Genomic DNA, 15,734 nt, shown 5'->3' with positions numbered 1-15,734 from the left:
ACTTTAGCTGCATCAGCTATCAGGGCACCGTTCCGGTTATTGGCTGGGACTACAGCATAGAAGAAAATTGTATGGGAGGAATCACAGCCCCGGATGCCTGATTTTCCATCCATTTTAATCGATAGAAACTCCCTCTGGCTCACCATGGTTTTGTATCAAACATCGCACCAATCCCAGAAGCGTTGACATTTCGGCAATTTCTGCTGTTTTTTTTAACATTGCTTTGCAATAAGTGATTTATTGGCCACTAGCATTTACACAGATTTATTTTTAAGATATGCTACACCATCGCAGGTGACTTCTTATCAGTGAAGTCAAAGTTCAGGCTTCTGTTTTCAGTGTAACTCAAAGGTTCTTTTAAGATTTGCAAGAAGGTCCTCCTCTCCAATAGAGATCTCCACCCTTGGACAGGACAGCGTAATGGGGCTGAATGGCCTCCCCCCCCCCCCCCCCCCCCCCGTTCCCAGGTCACAGTTTACCACAGCCCTCAATCTCGGGGTCCGCTGGTGCCGCGCTTGCTCAAGCGCATTGATTGGTCCACCATGTTTCCTCCGGAACTGGGATCATTCTCTTCTCCCAGGCACCCCGGGAGTAATTTAGAACACTTCTCCCGACAGAGCTCCGAGACTTCAGGACTGGATGGGATGACGGAGAGACAGGGCAGCTGAAGAGAGAGAGGGGAAACCAGACTCTAAAGGGTGATGGCAGCTAACTGGTGTCAAGTATTTGGATTGGAAGTAGTGCTTTTTTTTTAAATAAATGGCTAACACCTGATTGTTCATTTAAAAACTCTGTGACAAACATTAATAATCATTAACTTTGTGTATCCCAGCCCGCCCACCCGCCCGCCCATACACACACATACATACATTCTCACTCGTTGGTCAGTTTGTGTTTTTTGGTAGGTAGTGAAGGAGACAATCCATCACAGCCGTGCCCCGTCAGTACGTTACTGGGTTGAGGATGAAGAGTTTGTCTTCTTCTTTCCTGATCCACTTCATGAGTTTGGTAATGGCTCCCACTGCAGTAGCTTTGGTTCCCAAGGGAGTAAAACACATGTAGAGTTCAAATCCACTCGTAACCTGGACAGTGAGCGAGGGACAGGACAAAAGTTAGGAAACAGCACATTCAGCCACATCTACATTTACAAACATTCCGGTCTACTTCAACTTCCCCCCCCCGCTACACTTGAGATAGTGTCATAAAGGTTTATAGCATGGAAACAGGCCCTTTGGCCCAACTTGTCCATGCCACCCTTTTTTTCTAACCACTAAGCTAGTCCCATTGCTTGTATTTGGCCCATATCCCTCTATACCCATCTTACCCATACCGCCTCTACTACTGCCTCTGGCAGCTTGTTCCAGACACTCACCACCCTCTGTGTGAAACAAAACTGCCCCTCTGGACCCTTTTGTATCTCTCCCCTCTCACATTAAACCTATGCCCTCTAGTTTTAGACCCCCCTACCTTTGGGGAAAGATATTGACTATCTAGCTGATCTGTGCCCCTCATTATTTTATAGACCTCTATAAAATCACCCCTAAGCCTCTTACGCTCCAGGGAAAAGAGCTCCAGGCTATCCAGCCTCTCCTTATAACTCAAATTCCCTCTGCATTTACTCAGCTACCATTTCTTAGATGAAACATTGTACGGAGTGAGTGCGGGATTAATCTGGTCTTACATCGCCCTAATTGCTCATGGGTCACTTTTTAAACCCCAATTCAGAGTGATGCTCACTTTACTCTCCCGCAACAACACATCCTTAATAAAAAAGCTACTTAGTGCAACGGAATCACATTTCCGTTTCCGGCAGAGCAACTAGGCTTGGGGCCAGTTGATATTTTTAGCTTCGCAACAATTGATGCCAAACTCTGGACTCTCTGATGGACTGTTACGAGGTTGGGCTGGCGAGATGGCACAGTGGTTAGCACTGCTGCCTCACAGTGCCAGGTATGATTCCCGGCTTGGGTCATTGTCTGTGAGGAGTCTGCACATTCTCCCCGTGTCTGCGTGGGTTTTCTCCGGGTGCTCCGGTTTCCAGCCACAGTCTGAAAGACGTGCTGGTTAGATGCATTGGCCGTACTAAATTCTCCCTCAGTGTACCCAAACAGAGTGTGGCGATTGGGGATTTTCACAATAACTTCATTGCAGTGTTAATACAAGCCTACTTGTGACACTAATAAATTTAAAACTTGTAGTTCCAGAGCACAGCCACAGCTGCCAAGAACGTTTGTTGGAAATTTGGGAATCACCATCTCCCCCATTCCATCACCACCACCAAGGTTGCTAAAAGGTGGGAATGAGGGTGCTAATAATAACTTTTAGGGTTGATGGAGGAGTAATGCAGCGGCTTGTCTTTTACCTTCAGCAAGTTTATTCTGCTCCCCCACTCAGCAGAGATACAAACTCCATATAAAGCGGCCATGTCCCGTCTTTAATGAGGCAATCATCTTAACAATGTAGTTATCACAGCACGCATTTACTGATACACTGACACAGAAACAAGGGGTGAAGGAAGCTTGGCAGTAATGCTGCACTCCTAATAGGCGGGGGTTGTAAAATAGCCCCTGTTTTGTTGTGGTTTATATGCCTGTGAACTTTTATATTCATTTGTGGGACATGGGTGTCGCTGGCTGGGCCAGCATTTATTGCCCATCCCTAGTTGCCCCTTGAGAAGGTGGTGGTGAGCTGCCTTCTTGAATCGCTGCAGTCCACATGCTGTGGGTTGACCCACAATGCCGTTAGGGAGGGAATTCCAGGATTTTGACCCAGTGACTGTGAAGGAACGGCAATATATTTCCAGGTCAGGATGGTGAGTGGCTTGGAGGGGAACTTGCAGGTTTATCTGCTCCCATTTATCTGCTGCTCTTGTCCTTCGAGATGGAAGTGGTCATTGGTTTGGAAGGTGCTGTCTAAGGATCTTTGGTGAATTGCTGCAATGCGTCTTGTAGAGAGTACACACGCTGCTACTGAGCGTCGGTGGTGGACGGATTGAATGTTTGTAGATGTGATGCCAATCAAGTGGGTTGCTTTGTCCTGGATGGTGTTGAGCTTCTTGAGTGTTGTTGGAGCTGCACCCATCCAGGCAAGTGGGGAGTATTCCATCACACTCCTGACTTGCGCCTTGTAGATGGTGGACAGGCTTTGGGGAGTCAGGAGGCGAGTTACTCGCCGCAGTATTCTTAGCCTCTGACCCGCTCTGGTAGCCACTGTGTTAATGTGTGGACACAGCATGGGGATAATGCCAATATTTCACTCTCAGAAGATGAACTAACAGACTTCTCATTCCAGCACTTAATCCAGTGGTGAAAGTCCTCAGCTCCACCTCAAAAGTGTCATCCAATTTCAAAGAACAAAGAAAATTACAGTACAGGAACAGGCCCTTCAGCCCTCCAAGCCTGCACCGACCATGCTGCCCGTCTTAACTAAAACCCCCTACGCTTCCGGGGACCATATCCCTCTATTCCCATCTCATTCATGTACTTGTCAAGATGCCCCTTAAAAGGCGTCTGTTACTCTAGTCCATGTCACACACGTCCCCACCCACCAATTTGAATTAATTATTATTTTAACAAATTGCTTGTATTAGGGGAGGCAGTAGCGTCATGTTATTGTTACTGGACTAGTAATCCAGATACCCAGGGTAACACTCTGGAGACCCGAATTCGGATCTCACCACAGCAGATGGTGAAATTGGAATTCAATAAAAATCCGGAATTAAAAGTCTAATGACAACCACAAAACCTTTGTTGATTCTCAGAAAAACCCATCTGGTTCACTAAAGTCCTTTAGGGAAGGAAATCTGTCTTCCCTACCCAGTCTGGCTGACATGTGACTCCAGAGCCACAGCAATGTGGTCGACTCTTAACTTCCCTCAGGGTTGGGCAATAAATGCTGGTCAAGCCAGTGATGCCCACATCCCATGAACAAATAAAAAAAAACTTACACATTTGGTTGTTAAATTAGATTTGGCAAGATCCCACTCATTTTCCTGTGATTTCTTTTTTTGTGCGGGATTTAATTAAGATTACAGGTATCTTACTGAGTGAGATGAGGTCAAGTGGGAAGCGACTCAAACGCCAGGGTGACACAGTGGTTAGCACTGCTGCCTCACAGCGCCAGGGACGCAGGTTCGATTCCCGGCTTGGGTCACTGTCTGTGTGGTGTTTGCACGTTCTCCCCGTGTCTGCGTGGGTTTCCTCCGGGTGCTCCGGTTTCCTCCCACAGTCTGAAAGACGTGCTAGTTAGGTGAACTGACCATGCTAAATTCTCCCTTAGTGTACCCGAACAGGCGCCGGAGTGTGGCAACTAGGGAATTTTCACAGTAACTTCATTGCAGTGCGAATGTAAACCTACTTGTGACTAATAAATAAAATGGATAAATGAATACCAGCACAGACCAGTTGGGCCAAATGGCCTGTGCTGTGAATGTACTAAGATGTTACAAGCCTTGGTTCTTACCCACGCCAATAGGTTCTCTCTGTCTCCTGCATAATAGATGTATTTCAAAGGTCTTGCAGAGTTGTGGATGCGACTGTACAGGTACTGATACAGCTCCAGTAGCCTTTCCTGGTCTTCCTCGGTTATGTAAGGAGCTTCAACTTCTGGGCTACCAAAACAAGTGTATAAAACATTTATGCCATTCTTGGATCCAAAAGCATTGCAAAGACAATACTAAGATGAGAGAATGAGATGTGTTCCTGTGTGTGAGTTTTCAGAAAAGGATCTTCACTAATTTGCCAAGAAGATTTCAGAGAAATAATTCTTCTTTACTGAGATACAACTTTCTGTTGTCATGAGAGAGAGACTGTGGTGTAGCAGTAATGTCACTTGACTAGTAACCATGAGGCCAGGTTAATGATGTGGGGGCAAGGATTCGAATCCCACCATGGCAACTGGCAAAGTTTAAAATCAAATCTAGATTTTATTAATTCAAAGTTAATCTCAGTAATGGTGACCATGAAACTACCATCTGGTTCACTAATGTCCTTTAGGGAAGGAAACATAGGCACAGTGGTTAGAACTGCTGCCTCACAGCGCCAGGGACCCGGGTTCAATTCCGGTCTTCGGTCACTGTCTGTGCGGAGTCTGCACGTTCTCTTGTAACTGCGTGGGTTTACATAAGAACATAAGAACTAGGAGCAGGAGTAGGCCATCTGGCCCCTCGAGCCTGCTCCACCATTCAATAAGATCATGGCTGATCTTTTCATGGACTCAGCTCCACTTACCCACCCGCTCACCATAACCCTTAATTCCTTTACTGTTCAAAAATGTATCAATCCTTGCCTTAAAAACATTCAATGAGGTAGCCTCAACTGTTTCACTGGGCAGGGAGTTCCACAGATTCACAACCCTTTGGGTGAAGAAGTTCCTCCTCAACTCAGTCCTAAATTTGCTTCCCCTTATTTTGAGGCCATGCCCCCTAGTTCTAGTTTCACCTGCCAGTTGAAACAACTTCCCTGCTTCTATCTATTCCCTTCATAATCTTATATGTTTCTATAAGATCTCCCCTCATTCTTCTGAATTCCAATGCGTATAGCCCCAGTCTATTCAGTCTCTCCTCATAAGCCAATCCTCTCAACTCCGGAATCCACCTAGTGAATCTCCTCTGCACCCCCTCCAGTGCCAGTGTATCCTTTCTCAAGTAAGGAGACCAAAACTGTACACAGTACTCCAGATGTGGCCTCACCAGCACCTTATACAGCTGCAACATAACCTCACTGTTTTTAAACTCCATTCCTCTAGAAATAAAGGACAACATTCCATTTACCTTCTTAATTACCTGCTGCACCTGCAAACCAACTCCTTGAGATTCCTGCACAAGGACACCCAGGTCCCTCTGCACAGCAGCATGCTGCAATTTTTTACTATTTAAATAATAATCCATGTTGCTGTTATTCCTACCAAAATGGATGACCTCACATTTACCAACATTGTACTCCATCTGCCAGACCCTCGCCCACTTACTTAGACTATCTATATCCTTTTGCAGACTTTCAGCGTCCTCTGCACACTTTGCTCTGCCACTCACCTTAGTGTCATCTGCGAATTTTGACACACTACACTTGGTCCCCAACTCCAAATCATCTATGTAAATCGTAAACAATTGCGGTCCCAACGCTGATCCCTGAGGCACACCACTAGTCACTGATCGTCAACCAGAAAAACACCCATTTACCCCCACTCTTTGCTTTCTATTAGTTAACCAATCCTCTATCCATGCTAATGCATTACCCGTAACACCATGCACCTTTATCTTATATTGCAATCTTTGGTACGGCACCTTGTCAAATGCCTTCTGGAAATCCAGATACATCACATCCACAGGTTCCCCATTGTCCACTGTACATGTAATGTTCTCAAAGAATTCCACCAAATTAGTCAAACATGACCTTCCCTCATGAACCCGGGCAAATGTGGGCAATTGGGATTAGCTTAGGGGTTTAAAAAAAAGGGCGGCATAGACAAGTTGGGCTGACGGGCCTGTTTCCATGCTGTAAACCTCTATGACTCTATGACTCTAGCTCAATTCCAGTGTTGGTCTTAAATCTAGCTCAGTTCCAGAGTTAGTCTTAAATCTAACTCAGTTCCAGAGTTAGTCTTAAACCTAGCTCAGTTCCAGTGTTGGTCTTAAATCTAGCTCAGTTCCAGAGTTGGTCTTAAATCTAGCTCAGTTCCAGAGTTAGTCTTAAGTCTAGCTCAGTTCCAGTGTTGGTCTTAAATCTAGCTCAGTTCCAGTGTTGGTCTTAAATCTAGCTCAGTTCCAGAGTTGGTCTTAAATCTAGCTCAGTTCCAGAGTTAGTCTTAAATCTAGCTCAGTTCCAGTGTTGGTCTTAAATGCAAAAGTGTCCAGAGGGGCAGTTTTTTCATACAGAGGGTAGTTATAGAATCATAGAATTCTACAGTGCAGAAAGAGGCCATTCGGCCCATCAAGTCTGCACCAACCACAATCCCACCCAGGCCCTATCCACATATCCCTGCATATTTTACCCACTAACCTATGCATCCCGGGACACTAAGGGGCAATTTAGAATGGCCAATCAACCTAGCCCGCACATCTTTGGACTGTGGGAGGAAACCAGAGCACCCCGAGGAAACCCACGCAGACACAGGGAGAATGTGCAAACTCCACATAGTCAGCGACCCGAGCCGGGATTCGAACCCAGGTCCCTGGAGCTGTGAAGCAGCAGTGCTAACCACTGTGCTACCGTGCCGCCCGGTTAGTGTCTGGAACAAGCTGCCAGAGATAGTAGTAGAGGCGGGTACAATTTTGTCTTTTAAAAAGCGTTTCGGCAGTTACATGGGTACGATGGGTATAGAGGGATATGGGCCAAATGCAGGCAATTGGCATTAGCTTCGGGGTTTAAAAAAAAGGGCGGCATTGACAAGTTGGGCCAAAGGGCCTGTTTCCATGCTGTAAACCTCTATGACTCTATAACCCATTCAGCGTCTTACCAATGGGACAATTTATATCCAGATGTCTCGCTATTTTTTCCTTGATGATAGATTCAAGCATTTTCCCTACTACAGAAGTTAAGCTAACCAGCCTGCAGTTACCCGCATTTTGTCTATCTCCTTTTTTGAACAGTGGCGTCACATTTGGTGTTTTTCAATCTGCGGGAACCACCCCAGAGTCCAGCGAATTTTAGTAAATTACCACTAGTGCATTTGCTATTTCTCCCGCAATCTCTTTTAGTACCCTGGGAGGCATTCCATCAGGACCAGGAGACTTGTCTACCTTTAGCCCCATTAACTTGCCCAACACTACCTCTTTCGTGATAATGATAGTTTCTAGGTTCTCACCTGCCATAGCCTTCCTGTCATCAATTTTTGGCATGTTATTTGTGTCTTCCACTGTGAAGACCGACACAAAATACCTGTTCAATGCCTCAGCCATTTTCTCATTTCCAGTTATTACATCCCCCTTCTCATCCTCTAAAAGACCAATGTTTACTTTCGCCACTCTTTTTCATTTTATATATTTGTAGAAACTTTTGCTATCTGTTTTTATATTCTGAGCTAGTTTACTCTCATAATCCATCTTACTTTTCTTTATAGCTTTTTCGTGGCTTTCTGCTGACCTTTAAAGATTTCCCAATCCTCTAGGTTCCCACTAATCTTTGCCACTTTGTATGCATTTTCTTTCAATTTGATACCCTCCTTTATTTCCTTCGATATCCATGGCTGATTATCTCTTTTTCTACAGTCCTTCCTCTGGATGTCCAAAGATGTGCGGGTTAGGTTGATTGGCCAGGCTAAATTGTCCCTTAATGTCAGGGGATTAGCAGGGTAAATATGTATGTTTACGGGGATAGGGCCTCAGTGGAATTGTTAATGGTGTGGGCTTGATGGGCCGAATGGCCTCCTTCTACATTGTAGAGACGCTATGACTCTATGAACTCTGCCATCCTTACATAGTCTGGCCTACATGTGACTCCAGACTCTTGACAATGATTTGACTTGGTTTATTATTGTCATATGTATTGGGATACGGTGAAAAGTATTGTTTCTTGTGCGTTATACAGACAAAACATAAATTAATTCGTAAATTACATAGGGGAGAAGGAAAGGAGAGGGTGCAGAATGTAGTGTTGCAGTTACAGATAGGGTGTAGAGAAAGAGCGTTAGAGTTTACGTTTTAAGAGCATACGACTAGAGTAAAAGATGGAATTAGAGGACATGCTGGAAACAGCTCACAAGAAGTCGCCTTGCTCCGGCGCCATTTTGTTTGTGGTTAACTCTCAACTGCCCTTTGAACTGGCCTAGTAAGCCACTCAGTTCAAAGGCATTAGGGATGGGCAATAAATGCTGGCCCAGCCAGCGACGCCCACATCCCTTTTCTTACCCGCCTTCTGTAATCTTCTTAGAAATCTTAGAAGCCCTACAGCACAGAAAGAGGCCATTCGGCCCATCGAGTCTGCACCGACCACATTCCCACCCAGACTCTACCCCCGTATCCCTACATATTTTACCCACTAATCCCTCTAACCTATGCATCTCAGGACACGAAGGGCAATTTTTAGCATGGCCAATCAACCTAACCCGCACATCTTTGGACTGTGGGAGGAAACCAGAGCGCCCGGAGGAAACCCACGCAGACACGAGGAGAATGTGCAAACTCCACACAGACAGTGACCCGAGCCGGGAATCGAACCCAGGTACCTGGAGCTGTGAAGCAGCAGTGCTAACCACTGTGCTACCGTGCCGCCCTAATGGTCGAGTAGATCATTCAGTTCAAGGGGAATTAGAGATGGGCAAGGAATGCTGGCCTTGCATATGCCCCATGAAAGAAGAAAGAAAAAATATATATTATTTGGGCTCTGTGTGTAATAAGTTTATCGATATTAAAAGGAATTAATTCACAATGAAGTACTTTGAGAGATGGTGGTGTAGGAATGAACAGGTGCCTACCTGGTGAAAAGCCCTGAGCTTCTTGATTTATAAATGAAGTGCCTCAGGTCTTGGATGCCCACTTGGGAAACACTGTAAGATGGAGTCCGCAACTCTTCCAGCAGCATCTGCAAGGTATTGCGTCTCTTCATGCGCTCCAGAAACTTGTTTTTACAGTTCGAGATGGTGAAGAAGTGCTCGCGGTCGGTGGAGATGAGAAGCAAACACAGGCTGCTGGCCTGGTCAAGGTAGGAGATGTGGACATGGAAGAATCCGCTGGAGTTGAACTTGGGTAGACAGATGGGAGTCCAGGCCTCCCCGTCCCGGAAGGAGGTGGACGCACTGATGAGGTTGAAGAGAAGATGGAGGTCGATGGGGTGAAGAAATTGGTCCTTTTTTCTCACCAGCGTAACGAGTTGGTTCTGGGCTACCAGAATGGAGAAGACAAGGCTCTTGTCTTTGGCCTGCTGGAGGCTGCTGCTAATCATGTCTCTCACAGAAGAGGGCAGCGGACGGCATCGCACTGCGCACGTTAAGAAGCTGGGATCTTTGTCCATCAGATTGAGGAGATGGTCGGTTATCCTCTCAGAGCCCGAGAGTAGTCGGCGGAGATCGTAGTTCTTCTTCTGCTCGAAGATCCTGTTCAGCTGAGTTAAAGTCAGCAGGCTGATAATCTGGTAGTAAACGTACAGGAGTTCCTTAGCCACCTCCTGCTCTGATTGGCGGGTGCGAGAAACAGCCACGAGAACAAGGGGACTGCGGCGGACAAACACCACCTTGTAACCCTCTGCGGGAAAGAAAGCAGAGACTTCATCAATCTACATTGCACTGCGTTGGGAAGAGATGATTAACGCAAGAATCGCCAGTGCTGGGCATCACTGAACAAATCTTTCATTGGATAAAAATGACAAAAGACTGCTCAACACCCCATGGTGTATGTACTGCCGGTAACCATGGTGCCAGAAGATGTTCCTTCTTTAAAAATACAAATCACAGTTCTGGTTGCCACTGCTTTTTCTGGTTTCCTCACAGATAACGAATGACTCTCTAATCCCCATTTCCCGGTTAAATTGCATCAGCCACATGTTTTAATTGGATGAAAACCAGTTGGTGAAGCAGAAACCGAGGCACACAGAGTTTTCCTTTATCAAGCAAGTCTACTGACTTATTCAGTCCCATAGCTCTCTTCCCATTCAACCCAGTGTCCCAGCTATCCCCTGTTTATACTGATTCATTCAGTCTCACACCTCTCCTCCCATTCACCATGCCAGAGAATCATGGAATCATAGAAACCCGACAGTGCAGAGGGAGGCCATTCGGCCCATCGAGTCTGCACCGACCACAATCCCACCCAGGCCCTATCCCCATAACTCCATGCATTTACCCCGCTAATGCCCCTCACCTACACACCCTGGGACACAATGGGCAATTTAGCATGGCCAATCAACCAACGCGCGCATTTATGGACTGTGGGAGGAAACCGGAGCACCCGGAGGAAACCCACGCAGACACGGGGAGAACGTGCCGGAAATCGAACCCAGGTCCCTGGAGCTGTGAAGCAGCAGTGCGAACCACTGTGCTACCGTGCTGCCCATGGTGGCATGGTGGTGCAGTGGGTTAGCACTGCTGCCTCACAGTGCCAGGGACCCAGGTTCGATTCCCGGCTTGGGTCACTGTCTGTGCGGAGTCTGCACGTTCTCCCCGTGTCTGCATGGGTTTCCTCCGGGAGCTCCGGTTTCCTTGCACAGTCTGAAAGACGAGCTGGTTAGGTGCATTGGCCGTGCTAAATTCTTCCTCTTCCTCAGGCGCCAGAGTGTGGCGACTAGGGGATTTTCACAGTGACTTCATTGCAGTGTTAATGTAAGCCTACTTGTGACACTAATAAACAAAATTTTTAAAAATTCAACCCCGTGACCTTGATATCCTCTATTTATACACGCTCATGAACAATTAATACCCAGCATCTGTTTCTCTTAACCTTAACAATGTAATTGACATTAACAATGTAAATGACAAGACATTAACAACACGGGTAAGTTGAGTTGAAGGCCAGGGCACAATTAAACGCTGGGGCCCAGTTATGGATGTTCCTGTTTCTAGAAGATGATCAGGTCATGGGGGAGAGAGCAGAAGAGATTCATTATGATGCCAGGGGATTGAGAAACTTGAGTTATGGGGACAAACTAGGATAGACTGGGGAGCTTTTCATGAGAAACTTTTCATGATCACACAGAAACATCTCAAATCGTGAGGAGTTTCAGAAAAAAATACTACCAGTCTGTTGTTGTACTCTCCCAGATGGCCAATCATATCAATTGTTTAAGGATAGCTGGGAGAAGATCTTCATCCACTGGGATATGACATGAAGAAACTCAAACGGGTGTAGGGAACGGGAGAATTAGGGAACAGAATTGGAAAGTTGGACCGGTGGTGTGTTACAGTTCACTGAGTCCGAGTTACCGTGGCAACATGCACTTTTCCATGCATGTTGTAATCTGGAGCTCTGGATTGTGATGGTAGAGGCTCCAACATTCTTTCCATCACATGGATGACTAAGAATCCCCCCTGCTCTCATCACAGGTGGCACGGTGACACAGTGGTTCAGCTGCCTCACAGCGCCAGGGACCCGGGTTTGATTCCAGCTTGGGTCTGTGCAGAGTCTGCACATTCCCCCCGTGTCTGCATGGGTTTCCTCCGGGTGCTCCGGTTTCCTCCCACAATCCAAAGATGTGCGGGTTAGGTGGATTGGCCACGCTAAATTGCCCCTTAGTCAAAAACATACTGGGGGTCTGAGTCACATGTGGGCAGAAATGCCTCCCTTAAGGGGTATCAGTGAACCAAGTGCGTTTTTTACAACATGCCCTTCATTAGACCTTTAATTCCAGCTTTTTATTGAGTTCAAATGTCACTCTCTGCTGTGGTGATATTCAGGTCCCAATGCATTACAATGGGGGATTAGCTAGGGTACATGTGTGGGGTTATGGGGATAGGGCCTGGGTGGGATTGTGGTCGGTACAGACTCGATGGGCCGAATGGCCTTCCTCTGTACTGTAGGGATGCTACAGGTGTTTTAAAATAGGGATAATGTAAATAAGAGCCACTGCAATGCGATGATGCCGGGTAAGAATGATTGGAGCTGGGTTTGACAACCATCATTTCGATGATCCTCTCAGAATGGTTTGGTCGTCATTTCCACCCATACTGGCGCCAGTACAGGAGATATCGGCCGGAATTTTACCGGCACGTCTGCCCCAGTTCCGGGGACGGGGGAGGCTCGGAGAACGGCATTCTCCATTGGCCTCGAGCGGGATCGTACGAACCTCGGGCGAATGTGCCGGTAAAATTCCACCCACCGGGTCAAACGGGACAGTGAAATGCAACAAAATGTCAGTGAAGCTCCGAAACGCACCTGCGTGGATGGACTTGATCGCATTTTTGCTCGCCTCAATGAAGGAGACGAGTGCGACCATCACCCCCATGATAGAGGAGAGCGCTTCCTCCGTCCCGTAACGGGAATAAATGGGCTTCCCGGCATCGCTGAAGACAAAGATGTGCTTCCGGTGCTGCCTCCACGATTCAGCCGTCACGTCCTCCTCCTTCTCGGAGAGCACCAATTCTCTGCAGGGCCTCCCAGACGTCCCGTCCCCCTCCACTTCGCTGTCTATCATCTCCTTGTTCACGTCCATGGCGACGCCGGTCAGCTGCGTGCTCAGTTCATTGAAATCTTTGCTGATCTCTTCGATCTGGGATTGTTCCGTGGCGGCCTCGTTGGAGCTGTCCACACACCTCTTCACTTCCTCATCCGCGGTCAGGTCTTCATATGATCTTGTGTGGACAAACATTGAACTCTCTTGTCCAGCGCCTAGACAAAGGAATAGGTGCTGGTAAAGACATGTCTGGCAGTAATTAACTAATAATGACTAACTGAGAGTCAGTTTCTCCAAACCGAAAGGGTTCAAAGGGTTGTTGGATATAGAACCATATCTATCTGGGAATGACTGTAATCTTATCATGGAACTCAGGTGGTTTCTGTTTGAACAATGAACACCCAGAGCATTGTTTACTGCATGAGTTTAATGTTTATTTATTGGTGTCACAAGTAGGTTTACATTACACTGCCATGAAGTTACTGTGAAAATCCCTGAGTTGCCACACTCTGGCGCCTGTTCGGGTACACTGAGGGAGAATTTAGCATGGCTAATGCACCTAACCAGCCCGTCTTTTGGATTTTGGGAGGAAACCAGAGCACCCGGAGGAAACCCACGCAGACACGGGGAGAACATGCAGACTCCACACAGACAGTGACCTAAGATGGGATTTGAACCTGGGTCCCTGGCGCTGTGATTTCAAATATGGTCCTTTTAATTAATATGTTAACACATCCCTCAGAGAGCATATAGGCCAAGAAGCAGAGGCCCTGACGTGAAAGGGGAGGCAACGGCCTAGTGGTATCATCGCTAGGCGATCAATCCAGAAACCCAATTAATGTTCTGGGGACCCAGGTTCGAATCCCGCCATGGCAGATGACGGGATTTGAATTCAATAAAATATATCTGGAATTAAGAATCTACTGATGACCCATGAAACCATTGTCAATTATTGGAATAACCTATCTGGTTCACCAATCTCCTTTAGGAAAGGAAATCTGTCATCCTTACCTGGTCTGGCCTACATGTGACTGCAGAGCCACAATATGGGGGCAAAACAGTGGTACAGTGGTTAGCACTGCTGCCTCACAGCGCCAGGGACCCAGGTTCAAATCCTGTCTTAGGTCACTGTCTGTGCAGAGTCTGCACGTTCTCCCCGTGTCTGCGTGGGTTTCCTCCGGGTGCTCTGGTTTCCTCCCAAAGTCCAAAAGATGTGCTGGTTAGGTGCATTGACCATGCTAAATTCTCCCTCAGTGTACCCGAACAGGCGCCAGAGTGTGGCAACTCAGGGATTTTCACAGTAACTTCATGGCAGTGTAATGTAAGCCTACTTGTGACTCTCAACTGCCCTTGGGTGACTAGGGATGGGCAATAAATGCTGGTCAGCCAGCGACGCCCATGTCTCATGAATGAATAAAGAACACATTGGCACATGATAAATATTTGTCCTTGAACAAGCAAGATGCACTCACACTCAGAATCTTACATTCACATACGTACCATCTGGGATGCATTTGTATTGAATTCATATTTTTGTTTACCCTTTCTGATTTAAGAGGAAGACTATCAACTCTGGGGAGGGAAATATTTTCCTCGCCTTGTAGCCAGAATAAATATAACATGGATCAGATTCAAAACAGCTTCGCATCAGCAGCTTCAGATGTCCGGTTCCCATGATGGTTAACCCTTGTGGTATTGGAGTGAGATGCGCCACTTGCATGCCAATTTATATTAAATTACGGACAGTCTTGTGCGGTGGATTAGTATCGGTTATGTTTTGTTTTTAATTCAGTCAAAGGGCATGGGCATCACTGGCAAGGTCCAGACTAATACCAGGAATGGGCGGGTTGTCTTATGAGGAAAGGTTGGAGAGGTTAGGTTTGTATTGACTGGATTTTAGAAGAGTAAGGGACGAATTGATCAAAACCTTTAAGATCCCGAGGGGTCTTGACAGGGTGGATGTTGTCAGGGAATCTAGCACTAGGGGTCATTGTTTAAAAGTAAGGGGCCGCTCATTTAAGATTAAAGTTTAAAGTTTATTTATTAGTGTCACATGTAGGCTTACATTAACATTGCAATGAAGTTACTGTCAAAATCCCTTAATCGCCACACTGTTCAGGTACACTGAGGGAGAATTTAGCACGGCCAACGCATCTAACCAGCACGTCTTTCGGGCTTGTGGGAAGAAACCGGAGCACCCGGAGGAAACCCACGCAGACACGGGGAGAATGTGCAGCCTCCGCACAGACAGTGATCCAAGCCGGGAATCGAACCCGGGTCCCTGGCGCTATGAGGCAGCAGTGCTAACCACTGTGCCTAAGATGGGGATGAGGAGAATTTTTCTACTGCAAAGCTGCGCAGTAGTAGCTGCTTCTGTGCTGTTAGGGATGGGCAATAAATGTTGGTCTTGCCAGTGATGCCCACATTCCAAGAATAAATTTAAAATACCCCAGCCCTCCCCCACCAGTGTCCTATTGGAGGGATCTGCTTCTAGCCTTATACCAATGTCATTTTATTCCCAACTGCTACCTTCACCAAAGCATTTAAAAAGCATAATCCTCCGACATTTTCACCAACTCCAGCGTGATGCCACAACCAAACACATCTTCCCTTCACTCCCTCTGTCAGCATTCCGCAAAGATCGTTTCCTCCGGGATAACCTAGTCCACTCCTCCACTATACCCAACATCTCTCCTG

At 46.7% G+C, this 15,734-nt stretch overlaps 1 protein-coding gene across 2 annotated transcripts in view; it reads right to left on the bottom strand.

Moving 5' to 3' along the window:
• Positions 1-850: 850 nt before the first annotated feature.
• Positions 851-15,734, bottom strand: part of mon1a (MON1 secretory trafficking family member A) — a 32,922-nt gene continuing 18,038 nt past the window's right edge. Inside the window, exons 3-6 of one of the 2 annotated variants that reach the window (XM_078209908.1) lie at positions 12,800-13,252; positions 9,412-10,177; positions 4,462-4,609; positions 851-1,082 (exon numbers count right to left, since the gene is read on the bottom strand). In XM_078209908.1, the coding sequence (XP_078066034.1) occupies positions 942-1,082; positions 4,462-4,609; positions 9,412-10,177; positions 12,800-13,252 (1,508 nt within the window). In that variant the 3' untranslated portion in view covers positions 851-941. The remainder of the gene's footprint in view (positions 1,083-4,461; positions 4,610-9,411; positions 10,178-12,799; positions 13,253-15,734) is intronic. The other variant, XM_078209909.1, reaches the window with a different exon arrangement.

The sequence above is a fragment of the Mustelus asterias genome, chromosome 3 (genome assembly GCF_964213995.1).
Source record: "Mustelus asterias chromosome 3, sMusAst1.hap1.1, whole genome shotgun sequence".
Classification (NCBI taxonomy): domain Eukaryota; kingdom Metazoa; phylum Chordata; class Chondrichthyes; order Carcharhiniformes; family Triakidae; genus Mustelus; species Mustelus asterias.
The sequence above is the reverse complement of the archived record's forward strand: the minus strand, read 5'-3'. Positions and strand labels throughout refer to the sequence as shown.